This window comes from Sprattus sprattus, assembly GCF_963457725.1.
Source record: "Sprattus sprattus genome assembly, chromosome: 19".
Taxonomy (NCBI): Eukaryota; Metazoa; Chordata; class Actinopteri; order Clupeiformes; family Clupeidae; genus Sprattus; species Sprattus sprattus.
Window position 1 is genome coordinate 27745313 of NC_137917.1, and position 14517 is coordinate 27759829.

General features: G+C 40.6%; 1 protein-coding gene across 1 annotated transcript; it reads left to right on the plus strand.

Annotated features, from left to right (window-relative positions):
* Positions 1-5323: 5323 nt before the first annotated feature.
* LOC308381098 (cocaine esterase-like) lies at positions 5324-13080 on the plus strand (the record flags this gene model as incomplete). The annotated part of the gene is made up of 13 exons (XM_080858608.1): positions 5324-5393; positions 5717-5906; positions 6467-6605; positions 7181-7314; positions 7548-7701; positions 7915-8022; positions 8109-8207; positions 9688-9831; positions 10675-10752; positions 10878-11022; positions 11574-11723; positions 12645-12717; positions 12900-13080. The coding sequence occupies 13 exons, from the start codon at positions 5324-5326 to the stop codon at positions 13078-13080; spliced, it is 1665 nt and encodes a 554-aa protein (XP_080714734.1).
* Between the last annotated feature and the right edge of the window lie 1437 nt (positions 13081-14517).

Genomic DNA, 14517 nt, shown 5'->3' on the forward strand with positions numbered 1-14517 from the left:
GGAAACAAACTCAGTGTTGACGGAGTGGCATCATTGTCATCCTCTGGCTTCCATGCCAACGGATCCGGTTTAGGCTGACACCGCGCTCTTTTCCTTGGAGGTGAAGATGCAATGTTCTCCAAGTTTCTGTAAAATGGTTCATTCAAATAATTAACAGTTGTTCTTTCATTTCATGTTCAGGCATTGGAACACACCATTCTAGCTCTGTAATTACACCAGTTTCAATCACTTACAACTGACTAGTTTTGATTCACACCTACAATAAGTGTCATAATAACACTATTGACTAACCACGATAGTAAGACACGTTTCAGGCGTTTGCATTTTTACATCACTGGCTGCACCAAGTAGTTCTATGTTTTACTAGCCTCATTTTATCACAGACAACTCGCACCGTCGACAACAGTCGTTGATATATGAATATAACGATTTACACTCTGCGAATTATATATGACTTCTACTATGTAATAGTCTTAGCGGCATAAAGTGATTCAATCGCTATGCGAACAGTTGCAGCCTGAAATATTCCATTCAACTCAGAGCATAAAGACATGCGTTTTACTCCCTATAAGTTAATAAACAGCATTCATTACAAGAGCAGGTCAAACGAAAAAACTTACTCAAAACGAATATCCTCAGTGTGGTCAAGACGAAGCTCAAAGTGCATGTGTTCATCTTCCGTATCGTCACCACTTTCATCCGAGGACGGGGTTTCCTCCTCGCTGACCAGTTCCTCCTTGATCTGGCACAAAGCTTCCGCAGCAGAGATCGGTTTCTCCATGTTGTATCTCTTCAGGTCGAATGAAATCTATCTCACATGCGGCCTTGTTTATACGGGAAAATGGGGCGTTTTCTCACGTTTTCCTTCTACGTCATTACCCAATAACGATCGGCGATTTACCATGAATAGCCCTAATTTGCTAATGGGCGGGCCATCACCGTTTGCCGTCACACTCAGAGAGAGAGAAATGTGCAAGGCATGGCGCTATTCTTTTTCTTACCAAGTGCTCATTTATTTCTTCGTTTCAAACTGCGAATATTTGGAAAGGAGAAGATTCAAGGTTTCTCGTGGTTTTAGTGTTATGTCTTTAGGACCAAAAACTCCCGGAGTTTTTAAATGCAATGACTAATACCACCACTGGTCCTTAATGGAAGTATTAAAGCAGAATGCGGAATATATCCGCGGAAAAAATTAAGAGGCCACTTCAAAATGATCAGTTTCCCTGGTTTGACTATTTATTGGTATGTGTTAAAGTAAAATGAACATTTTTGTTTGATTTTATAAACTACTGACAACATTCCTACCAAATTTCAAATACAAATATTGTCATTTAGAGCGGTTTTACCCCTGTCAAAACACACTCTTTTACTTAAGGTCACATAACAATGATGCAAGAAGGGTTGTTAACACTTCCAACACTAAGGCATGTTTTTGACCCTGTTGGGTAGATCATTTTACCTAACTATGAAATACAATGAGGCAAAAGTGGCATTTATGATTATATTCTAGAAGACCTCAGCAATAATACAATGAGTAAACGAATGTAGTGAAAAAAAGTTTATTATTCAAATTAAATCTGAAGACACTCTTACAAAAACCTAGTTTCAGAGGTGCTCAGACGACAAAAACACATTGTAAATACTTTGGACGTTTTGTTTTTTACTCTGAGCCTTGTAAATAGGTGTTTGCTCCACATAGGTCAGTTTAGCATTCAGAAAGTGTGTGTGGTTTTTCTTCACCTAAACCACTATGCATATTGATGAGATAGGAGTAAACTGCCCTGTGAGTGCCCCTCCCCATTATGACCACCTGTCAATGGTCCAGCTGTCAATGGCCCTGGAATGTCATTGTGGCTATCTCCACCTCACAACCATCAGTCTTGGAAGTGCATACAAGAAGGTGCAATCAAGCCAGGTGCATAAAAGTAAGTGCATTTAATTAGGGTTCATAAAAAAGGTGCATTTAATTAGGTACATAAAAGTAGGTGCATTTAATTAGGTACATTAAAAATAATTAGTGCAGAGTATCAAAATGTTACCTATGGATGCCAAGCATCATAGCAGTTTCTCTCAGGTAGAAGGCAAAGGTGTACATCACATACTTTGCACATCCATGGGGTTTTGACTTGCCTTCCCTGTGTCCTGCAATATGCACAGATCTTGCGATAAGCACGAGACCCACAAAATGGCTTGTGAGTATGGCTGGCATTCTTTACAGGAGCCTTTTCTGTTTTCACTGTCACACCACACAGCTGAGCAGTGAGCTCCTCAAGGAAAGCCTTCTGGGTCATGCTGTCCTTCTGCATGTTCTGCATGAGGTCTTTGTGGCGAAGGTATGCATGTGTTGCATTAATGTCCAGAAAGTGAATAAAGCGTTTCCTGTACCACTTCAAAGTTCTGTGCTGTGTTGTGTAGTACTGGCTCATAGTATGTCCCTTAGAGGCCACCGTACTCTCATCCACAGCCCTGTGTGGGTTATAGAGTGCCTTGCATGCATTCTGGATGGTGTACATGAGGGGTTTGAGTCTGAACAGTTTATCATGTTCTGCAGTTCCCCTCTTGGCATCATTCACCCTATCCTCATTCGGGTCACTCATGTGCACATTCCAGGATATTGTTTGGTATCTGTTTCTTGCCATCACCTCTGCCACGAAAGGGATGGAGAAGATGGTGTTTTTCCTCCAGTAGTCAGATATGTGATCCAGCTTCATCAAGGACAAGTATAAAATCAATCCAATGTACTGGTAGAATTCAGTTACTCCAACATCCACCCATCTGTACTTTACACCTCTGGCTATGTTCCTAGCAGCTTGCTTGTTGGTGTTCTGGCAGAGGGTTTCCACAGCATCCTCTGAAAAGAACAACTTGAAGAGGTCCAAAGGAGTTTGGTTGCCTGTATCACTCAGCTGCACACCAGGCTCCCTTGCAGGAAACAAACTCAGTGTTGACGGAGTGGCATCATTGTCATCCTCTAGCTTCCATGCCAACGGATCCGGTTTAGGCTGACACCGAGCTCTTTTCCTTGGCGGTGAAGATGCAATGTTCTCCAAGTTTCTGTAAAATGGTTCATTCAAATAATTAACAGTTGTTCTTTCATTTCATGTTCAGGCATTGGAACACACCATTCTAGCTCTGTAATTACACCAGTTTCGATCACTTACAACTGACTAGTTTTGGTTCACACCTACAATAAGTGTCATAATAACACTATTGACTAACCACGATAGTAAGACACGTTTCAGGCGTTTGCATTTTTACATCACACTGGCTGCACCGAGTAGTTCTATGTTTTACTAGACTAATTTTATCACAGACAACTCGCACCGTCGACAACAGTCGTTGATATATGAATATAACGATTTACACTCTGCGAATTATATATGACTTCTACTATGTAATAGTCTTAGCGGCATAAAGTGATTTAATCGCTATGCAAACAGTTGCAGCCTGAAATATTCCATTCAACTCAGAGCATAAAGACATGCGTTTTACTCCCTATAAGTTAATAAACACCATTCATTACAAGAGCAGGTCAAACGAAAAAACTTACTCAAAACGAATATCCTCAGTGTGGTCAAGACGAAGCTCAAAGTGCATGTGTTCATCTTCCGTATCGTCACCACTTTCATCCGAGGACGGGGTTTCCTCCTCGCTGACCAGTTCCTCCTTGATCTGGCACAAAGCTTCCGCAGCAGAGATCGGTTTCTCCATGTTGTATCTCTTCAGGTCGAATGAACTCTATCTCACATGCGGCCTTGTTTATACGGGAAAATGGGGCGTTTTCTCACGTTTTCCTGCTACGTCATTACCCAATAACCTTCGGCGATTTACCATGAGCTTCTCATATGAATAGCCCTAATTTGCTAATGTGTGGGCCATCACCGTTTGCCGTCACACTCAGAGAGAGAAATGTGCAAGGCATGGCGCTATTCTTTTTCTTACCAAGTGTTCATTTATTTCTTCGTTTCAAACTGCGAATATTTGGAAAGGAGAAGATTCAAGGTTTCTCGTTGTTTTAGTTTTATGTCAGTAGGACAAAAACTCGCGGAGCTTTTAAATCCAATGCCTAAAAATACCTAAAAATACCACCGGTCCTTGATGGAAGTGTTAAAGCAGACTGCGTAATATAGCCACGGGAAAAAATTAGAGACCACTTAAAAATTATCAGTTTCTCTGGTTTTACTATTTATTGGAACATTTAAAGTGTTATTCTATAAACTACTGACAACATTCCTAACAGATTTCAAATCAAAATATTGTCATTTAGAGCATTTATTTGCAGAAAAAGGACAATTGGTCACAATAGCAAAACATATGCAGTGTTTTCAGATCTCGAATAATGCAAAGAAAACAAGACAACACAATACTTATGTTTTAACTTAGGAAGAGTTCAGAAATCAATATTTGTTGGAACTTGGAATACCCTTGATTTACTATCACAGCTTTCATGTGTCTTATCATACTCTCCACCAGCCTTCCTCATTGCCGTTGGGTGACTTTATACTACTCCTGGCGCAAACATTCAAGCAGCTCGTCTTTGCTTGTTGAAGGTGTGGATGAAGGACCACCACATCAGGACCCTGTCCTGGCTAGCCAAATCTCCATACCTGAATCACATTAAAAAAAACCAAGAGGAAGATAGAAGGTCATACGCCACCAAACAAAGTCGAGCTGCTTGAATTTATGCGCCAGGAGTCACAGAACATAGACAACATCGAGCTTCCCGAAGTGTCTGAGCATTGAGAATGAAGTCCCGAATAACAGCCAGAGTCTGATTTCTTTTTCGTGTTGGTTGGGCTCCTAACTAACCCAAACGCTAACCCTAGCCCGGGGTTTGCAATGTAAAGCGTAATTTCTTGCAATTCATTTAGTTTTAATATATTATCTTGAGAGGTACAATATCGAATGTATAAGACAATTTTGCCCAGATTCACTACAAAACTGTGAAAGGTATATTACAATAATAAATATAATATTGAAGTAAAACGATCAAGTATGACCACGAAAAAAATAATAATAATACTAATGATTAAAGTTAATGCTAGCCTACATGCCAAAACTATGATTGGATTTAAAAAGAACCCTCTATGCGGAAAAGGTAAATACATATACTCTTACTAGATATACGGGAGCCCTAATAAGTACACCGTCGCTTTGCCTGGGCTGTGCCCTTTCTCAATCGCAAGAAGCGACCAAGCCACCGACTGCTAAAGGAGGGCGATGCGTTTGGGCGGAGCAGTGTTGCGCAAAGCAAACTGATGTCCTTCAATAAAATGATTAAAACCACTAGGGCATTTCACTCAGACGATTGCTGGTTGCTACGATGGAACGTGTCTTACAGCTTCTTTTCGCAGCAAGTGTGATATATTTGACTTCATCCACCGCGAATGATGGTAGGTGTGTCTTGGCAGGTGGAGAGAAAAAAACGTTAGGATAGTTCTCACCGTCTTGTACGTTTACATGTCAAGCCATGCTCTGTCGAATAGAATAGGACTGCAAGAATAGAAATAATGGTCTTCATTGCAAAGCAGGCCTACTACACTGTACTGATTTATCTTAATCTTATTTAATTTTGCCTGCATAACATGCCAATGATATGCAATAATTCATTTCTGACAATATATTTAACAGAGTTTTTAATCATAATTGAGGTTTGAGTTATTAAAAATACTGTAAGACCTCTGACTGCATGGTGTTGTTGTCTGGATAACTACAGGACCACTGATCCACAGCAAGCTGGGAGCCCTAAGAGGTGAATACTTGCGTGTGAGGGGGAAGACAACAGTGGTCCACTCATACCTGGGCCTGCCCTTCGCTAAACCACCTGTGGGACCCCTCAGGTTGGCCCGTCCCCAACCTGTGCAGGGATGGGAGGGAGTCAGGGATGCCACCAAGCAGCCATATATGTAAGTCAATGAGGTCATACACTCAATATTTATGAGGGGCCAAAGTATCAGAATGATATTTTATGGTGTCACTTATATGCTTTGTGGAGAATAAGTCCCTGAATGATAATTCCAGTATATTTTTTATTGAAGATGTTTTATGATAAGGACACAATCCTGTGTAGATCCCGTAGCCATGGGAACAACTATTGAGATCATTTGGCTTCAATGAGAGTGGAAAGGACGACATACTGAATACAATTTCTAAACCAGTCCAATGACTTGAGAAGATGTGTCAAAATGTGTCCCAGACAGAGAACAATGCTCGTTACTTAACGTTGCAGTTCAGAAGAACAACATGTGCGTACAACATGTGTCTCTGTGTGTTGACTGAGCCCAATTTGATACGGTCTATTCTGACCACTGTGAGGCTATAGAGGCTATAGTACATGAATATGTGCATAAACATGTATATAGAAATACGATACAGTAAAACACTGGGGTCACTGGTGTACTGCTAAACCAATGTCCAAAATGTAACAAACTGAGCAAGTGCAGCCTAATGTCCAGTTTGCTTTTAGGTGTCTACAAGAACAACAGATGCCTCTAGGTTACTGGGCAGTGATTAGCATGGCTGTTGAGATTCCTGAGATGTCCGAGGATTGTCTCTATCTGAATATCTATACTCCTGCCAAACCTGCTGAAGATGCTCAATTACCAGTAAGTTCCGGCACAGAGAGACAGCACTGGCCACAGCTTTAAGTTGTGTTTTTGAGCTTTTGCTTGTATTCTGTTAAACTTCTGTTGTACGTCTGTTCTTTGCCTTAGTTAAATGTAACAGCGGCTTTAACATTCCAAATGCTATGAGTCTGATCATAGTCATCAGAGTGTGCGCTGAGGTCATGTGCTACAGGTTGCTCGGGCTAAAGGTGCCAAGTTACCTGTGAGTTCAACCATAAAATGACGGCACAGGCCATTGCCTTCATCTGCGTTTTAGGAATGATCTCCATTTCCTGTTCCAATTATTTGCTACATTTATGTATGTTTTTAAATTTAATAACAAATGCCATGTGTGTGATCCTGATTGTCAGTGTGTGTCTGAGGTAATGTGATGCTGATTGTCAGTGTCTGTCTGAGGTAATGTGCTGCTGATTGTCAGTGTGTGTCTGAGGTAATGTGCTGCTGATTGTCAGTGTCTGTCTGAGGTAATGTGCTGCTGATTGTCAGTGTGTGTCTGAGGTAATGTGCTGCTGATTGTCAGTGTGTGTCTGAGGTAATGTGCTGCTGTCCTTCAGGTCATGGTGTGGATCCATGGTGGATCATTAGTCAAGGGCTCCGCCTCCTCTCATGATGGATCTGTCCTGGCAGCCTATCAGAACGTGGTTGTGGTCCTGATTCAGTACAGACTTTCACTGCTGGGCTTCTTCAGGTGAGGTTGCAGTTATGAAAATAGACTTTTATATATTTTGAAAAATACAAGTCCTGAATAGCTCCGGTCATTTGGTGCCACAGAGTCTACAAACTGTTCATGTTACTCTACCCAAAATGCAGTGAGCTGTTACAGTTTGCCGTTACTATAGCTACTGTAGTTATTACAATTGGTTTAGTTTAATAGTTTAATTTCACAGCCACAGCATGTTCTCTTCGTCTGTCTCCTACCAGCACTGGGGATGATAACGCCCCGGGAAACATGGGTTTCTTGGACCAGGTGGCTGCACTGCAGTGGGTCCAGGAGAACATCCAGAGCTTTGGAGGGGATCCCTCTTCTGTCACCATATTCGGAGAGTCAGCAGGGGGACAGAGCGTGTCACTGCAGGTGGTTTCCGTGCTTATGTGCTAAGGTGCTTGATGTTTGCCATGAAAACAGGAATCTCATTTTCAGGAGCCTCCAAAAAGAAAGATCAAATGAGAAGACATCTACATAAACTATGTTTAAAATACTGCAACTGGGGCATTAAACAAAACAAAAAAAATTACTTTTATTCAGTTTTTCGTTGAACTTGACATTATTTAGTATCTTCTGATTCAGGTTCTTTCACCACTGAGCACTGGCCTTTTCCACCGCGCCATTGCACAGAGTGGGACTAACTTCAGACTGGAAATCGTCAAACTCCCTAAGCCTATGGACACAGCTATGGTTGGCAGCCTGCACCACCTGCACCTTGTTTGGCATTGTAGTACTGAAGTGTTTGGTGGTTTTCTCATATTCCACTGTTCTCTTAGATTGTGGCAAACGTATCGAACTGTGTTGGCACCAAACCACACCAGATTGTTGACTGTGTGATGCAGATGTCGACTGAGGATATTTTTAAGGTCATCAAGGTGAGTAGGTGTCCGTTTAACAGGGATGTGCACAGGAATTTTGAAGGGAAGTTGCTCTGCCCTGGAAAAAAGGGACAACACATTCATTTTTGCTTCCACACGCCCGTCCCCTGATCAAAAATGTTGCCAATATCATTTTAAAAACTCACTAACCGTTGCTGCCAGGCCCCTGGTCTGGGAATGAAGGGAGTGGGGAAATAATAAGGAGTGAGAGAGAGGTGTGTGGGATCAGGAATCAAGTGCTTGGGCAGGTGGGGCGTCAGTGGTACAGGAGGTAGAGAAGTCGTTGAGTAATCAGAAGGTTGATAGTTCGATTCCCTGTCGAAGCGTCCTTGAGCAAGACACGGACCCCCTAATTGCTCCTGATCTGCAGTGGGCCATTAGCCTGATGATGTCATAGTCATAATTCTAGTCAGGATATGAGTCTGATACTGCTCCACTGGGCTGTGATTATGGGGCGTGTTTCAACGAACCAGGAAAAAAAATGCCTCTTCGCTCAATTGGATACTCAGAGCAACGGAGTATGACCATCTGATACATTCAACTTTTACCGGATCCCGTAGGAAGGAGGGCAAAAATATCTTTTCAATCGACATATGCCTTGATCATGTTTCTCTGTTTCTCTTTCAAAATTAATGCGCTGTCAATATCTGTGAGATATGCATGCTCACGTTATACCTATTAGCAGCGAGGCTAGCTAGCTACTATGTGTTTCAAATTTTTGGTCTAAGCGTTAGCAATAACCTAACAATAATGGTCTAGAGAGCTGCAGTTAAGACCTACAATACTCTGCAACATTCATGTTTCACATACACAACTGAGTCAATGTAGACATAAAAAAGGCTTGTAGATAGCTTAATTCACATTAAATATTTCCCACTAACAGACTCCCGAGACGCTGCCATCTTGGTACGATTTAAAATCTACCGTTAATTCAACTCAAGCGCTGGTTGATTATCTGTCCACCATCGTATAAAGCCCGCCCTGACAATTTGATTGGCTAGATCAGTTTCTGATCTGTGATAATTTCTCCCCAACGGAGCAGTGCCAGACCGAACTTCCAGATCAAAAAATGTTGTGGGTGGGGTTCGGGTCTGGTATCCAGGCTAGTGTGCCATCAGTGTTAATGTAAAATGTGTATACATCCTTGTAAGTCGTTTGGATAAAAGCGTCTGCTAAATGACTAAATGAAAACGTAAAGGTGAGTTCCAGATGTGTGGGATCCGTACTGATTGTGATTGTAGATGAAGTGCAGCAGGGAGTGAGGATCTGCCTGAGCGGGAGCTAGATGTGTCCTCTATTTCTTTGGGTACCTCCAGTCATTTTGAACAAACACGGATGTCCCTATAATCTCCACACACACCTGTAAAACCTTGTCTAAACATTGATCTATTGATTGCTATGACCCAAAACCTCTGCACAGACCAACGCACTTGTGTAATAGGTTGGCTTGTTCCTCACAATGTCCTCTATTTCACAGAGTACGGGCTCAAACTATATGGTTACAGAGGATGGACATTTCATGCCAAAAAATGTAAAGGACATTTTTAAGTCTCGGGAGTTCGACAAAGTACCGTTGATGAATGGTATCAACAATGATGAATGTGGGTGGTTAATGCCTGCGGTGAGTAGGCACATGCACTCTTTGGGCTTCAGGGATTTCAAACACAGGTAACTATGTGCACTACTGGTAGTGAGTTGGTAACTGTGTGCATTACTGGTGAGTTGGTAACTATGTGCATTTCTGGTAGTGAATTGGTAAATGTGTGCATTACTGGTAGTGAGTTGGTAACTATGTGCATTACCGGTAGTGAATTGGTAAATGTGTGCATTACTGGTAGTGAGTTGGTAACTATGTGCATTACTGGTAGTGAGTTGGTAACTATGTGCATTACCGGTAGTGAATTGGTAACTATGTACATTTCTGGTAGTGAGTTGGTAAATGTGTGCATTACTGGTAGTGAGTTGGTAACTGTGTGCATTACTGGTAGTGAGTTGGTAAATGTGTGCATTACTGGTAGTGAGTTGGTAAATGTGTGCATTACTGGTAGTGAGTTGGCAACTTTGTGCATTACTGGTAGTGAGTTGGTAACTATGTGCATTACTGGTAGTGAGTTGGCAACTTTGTGCATTACCGGTAGTGAATTGGTAACTATGTGCATTACCTGTAGTGAGTTGGTAACTATGTGCATTACCTGTAGTGAGTTGGTAACTATGTGCGTTACCTGTAGTGAGTTGGTAACTATGTGCATTACTGTAGTGAGTTGGTAACTATGTGCATTACCTGTAGTGAGTTGGTAACTATGTGCATTACCTGTATTGAGTTGGTAACTATGTGCGTTACCTGTAGTGAGTTGGTAACTATGTGCATTACTGGTAGTGAGTTGGTAACTATGTGCATTACCTGTAGTGAGTTGGTAACTTTGTGCATTACCTGTAGTGAGTTGGTAATCTGGTTGTTTTTCAGTCTACTGTTCCACGTGGTTGGTCAGAGGGAATGGATCGTGAGACAGTAAAAAAAATCATCCTCCCCGTCGTCCAAAACGTAAGCAATGTTACTCATGTTACTCTTTAGCATCTTTTACAACCAGCCTAGTTTGCTGAACGTCATTGTCATGAAGGTTTGTTGCCCCTGATCTGTACTTCATTCATGCACATGTATGTTTAAAGACAGAAGACTGGGCCATTGACTTGATTTTAGATGAGTATTTGGGGAGCGGGGAGGACCGCATCAAAAACAGGGATGGATTCAGAGAGCTCTATGCAGACCTTTTCTTCAATATTCCTGCCATCCAGTTGTCAAATGCTCACAGAGGTAAGAGACAAGTGTTCGGAGGCCAGCAAGTTGTAAACTGTGACAGAGGTCAGTGACGGTAGCATCGATGTCTTGTAGCATCTTTGTTCACACGATCAGCCCGTGCTCAGGGCTACAGATTTGAGTCCAGGGCGATACGGCTGTGTGCGCTTCTTTAGCTCAATGGCTGAAACAAGGTGCTAACATCAAGGTCATGGTTTTGATAGCCCTGTAAATCTGTACCGTACTGTCATTTGCTTCGGATAAAACCTCAGCAATGTATAATTAAATAAATGAATGTGAAACGACACACAGTTAACATATACATTCAGAGTTGATTAAGGAAAACAAGAATGGAAAACTGCATGTTTTCACTGAAACTGAACATATTCTAGTTTGAAGGGAACACATTCTTGATAAATGAAATACTTGGAGCAGAATCGGGGCTTACCAGGCATCGTTCTATCTTACAGACACACAGAAAAATCTTACCTAAATACCTATCTATGAACATTTTTATTTCACCTCCTACATAGAGAGGACTTCCACTTTCACTTTCACTTTCACTACAGGGTCTGGTGCACCAGTTTACCAGTACGAGCTACAGCACCCCCCAAGCATACTCTCGGACAAGCGTCCAAGCTTTGTCAAGGTGGACCATGTTGATGACCTTTTCTATGTCTTTGGAAGCACCTTCATGAGAAGTCATGTCAAGATGAAAGGTAATTTATATTTTGCCAATATCATTTTAAACTCTCACTAACCGCTGCTGCCACACCCCCATCCCCTGGACGCTTATTCAGTGATTATTTCATCTAGGCCCCTCCTGCGCACGTCCCTGCACATCATATTATACAATATTGTCTCTTTACTACACATCATATTATACAATATTGTCTATTTACTATACACATCATATTATACAATAGTGTCTCTTTACTATACACATTATATTATACAATAGTGTCTCTTTGCTACACATTATATTATACAATATTGTCTCTTTACTATACACATCATATTATACAATATTGTCTCTTAACTATACACATTATATTATACAATATTGTCTCTTTACTATACACATTATATTATAGAATAGTGTCTCTTTACTATACACATTATATTATAGAATAGTGTCTCTTTACTACACATCATATTATACAATATTGTCTCTTTACTATACACATTATATTATAGAATAGTGTCTCTTTACTATACACATTATATTATAGAATAGTGTCTCTTTACTACACATCATATTATACAATATTGTCTCTTTACTATACACATTATATTATAGAATAGTGCCTCTTTACTATACACATTATATTATACAATATTGTTTCTTTACTATACACATCATATTATACAATATTGTCTCTTTACTATATACAAATCATATTATACAATATTGTCTATTTACTATACACATTATATTATACAATATTGTCTCTTTACTATACACATTATATTATACAATATTGTCTATTTACTATACACATTATATTAAACAATATTGTCTCTTTACACACCATATAATACAATATTGTGTCTTTACTATATACACATTATATTAAACAATATTGTCTCTTTACTCTAAACATTATATTTAACACTATTGTTTCTTCCCCCTCAAACAGGCATCTTCACAGAGGAGGAAGATGAGCTCTCTAGAACAGTCATGTCCTACTGGGGCAACTTTGCTCGCACCGGGTAATTCAACTCCACCTTTTGAGAAGGACTCACAATTACATCTTTAAAAGCAATAAAGTGCAAGATTTCTTTTTTAAAGACATTTTGGAAATGGAAGCTCATCCTAGTCTGGTGCTGCCACCTTAGCTCAGTTGCAATTTGTAGAATGTGTGTGTGTGTGTGTGTGTGTGTCATTATTTCAGATCTCCCAATGGTGCTGGGTTAACCCACTGGCCTATGTATGGTGCAGGGGAAGAGTACTTGGAGATTGGGCTAAAGCAGCAGGTGGGAAACCATCTAAGGGCCGACCGCTTCACCTTCTTGACAGAGACACTTCCCAAGAAGATCCTGGAGAAGAAGCAGCAGTGCAGTGACAAGCTGTAGACGGCTGATACATAAATTATATAGTGTGATAATGCATCAGCGAAAAAACTGTTATGTTTTGAAGAAGATAAAATGTAACCTCTGTAAAAAGTTAACCAAGTGACACAATTCCAAAAATTGCACTTATTAAAACCCTCAACAATAAGAATAGTAGTATAGATGCATAGTTGTGCAGCTAGTGGGTTCAACTTAGCCCTGCAAAATTGGTGGCATTTATTAATGTATTAAACAAATTGTGAGTATTTCCACGTGTGATATTTTTTTCTGTTTTGAGACGTCACCTCCTCAAGCCAAGTACACAATTTACAAGATGTTGCAGTTTTAAATGGACTAAAAACTAAAGTGAAATAAAAAACCCAACAATAAGAATAGTACTGGCGGCGCATTGGGAACAGAAGGCAGGTGCTTTGGAACAGAGACACTCTATCTGATAGTCCATTTGGAAGACACACACACACACACACACACACACACACACACTCTATCCGATAGTCCATTTGGAAGGCTCTAGTCATTCAGACTCAGTTGCTATCTAGCATTGCAACTCACCATGAGGCCAGCTTGGGGTCAGAGGTCAAGGTAGCTAGCGATATCTGCAATTTGATGGCAACTCTGTAGCAATAAATGACAGGATAAGACACATAAGCACAGTGCACCCTACATTAAAATACAAATGTAATATATCAAAGTACACCAAGTTATTTCCACGAACAGCAAGACATTTATAAGTTACAAACATTTATCAATACATCATTTTGTCCCCAGAAAAACAAAGACATGTGAACATGGTGACCTGTCCTTGCACACACACACGCACACACACACACACACACACACACATACACACTGTCCTTGCAACATCAGAGTGGATGGTTTATTGCATGTGCTGACTGATAGTAATACCCGTCTTAATTATGAAGAAAAATGTTAATAAAGATCTAATTTCATGGATGAAAGAAACCCATTTCCTCACTGTAGGGAAGTTTGTCGGCCCATAAAATCTGTATTTGGGGACCACAAATAACCGATAATCACCCTTAAGACGGCTAACCCTTAATCATTTAATTCAGGTTTTACTGGATAATGGACATAGTTTTGTCCATGCGGTTTTTTGTGTGGATCATTTCATAGCAAAGCTGTTCAAAGAAAGCATTTCATAGACATATGCAGTGTGTGTGAGTGTGCACTCTGATTCCATCTTGGGGTAGATATGAGATATCAATGTAACGACCTGTGTGAAGTTGGCCCCCCGTCTCATTCAAAATATTAAAATAACACTGCTGTTCGTTTGTGCTAGGTTTGTGCTGGTTTGTGCCGTAAAAATTATCGTTTGTGCTGGTAAGGATTTTGAGTAACTCAAAATTGCATTTTCTGGCATGTGACGTCACCCAGCCCCCCGTTCACGCCCAAATCTCATCAAAATAGTCCCAATCGTTA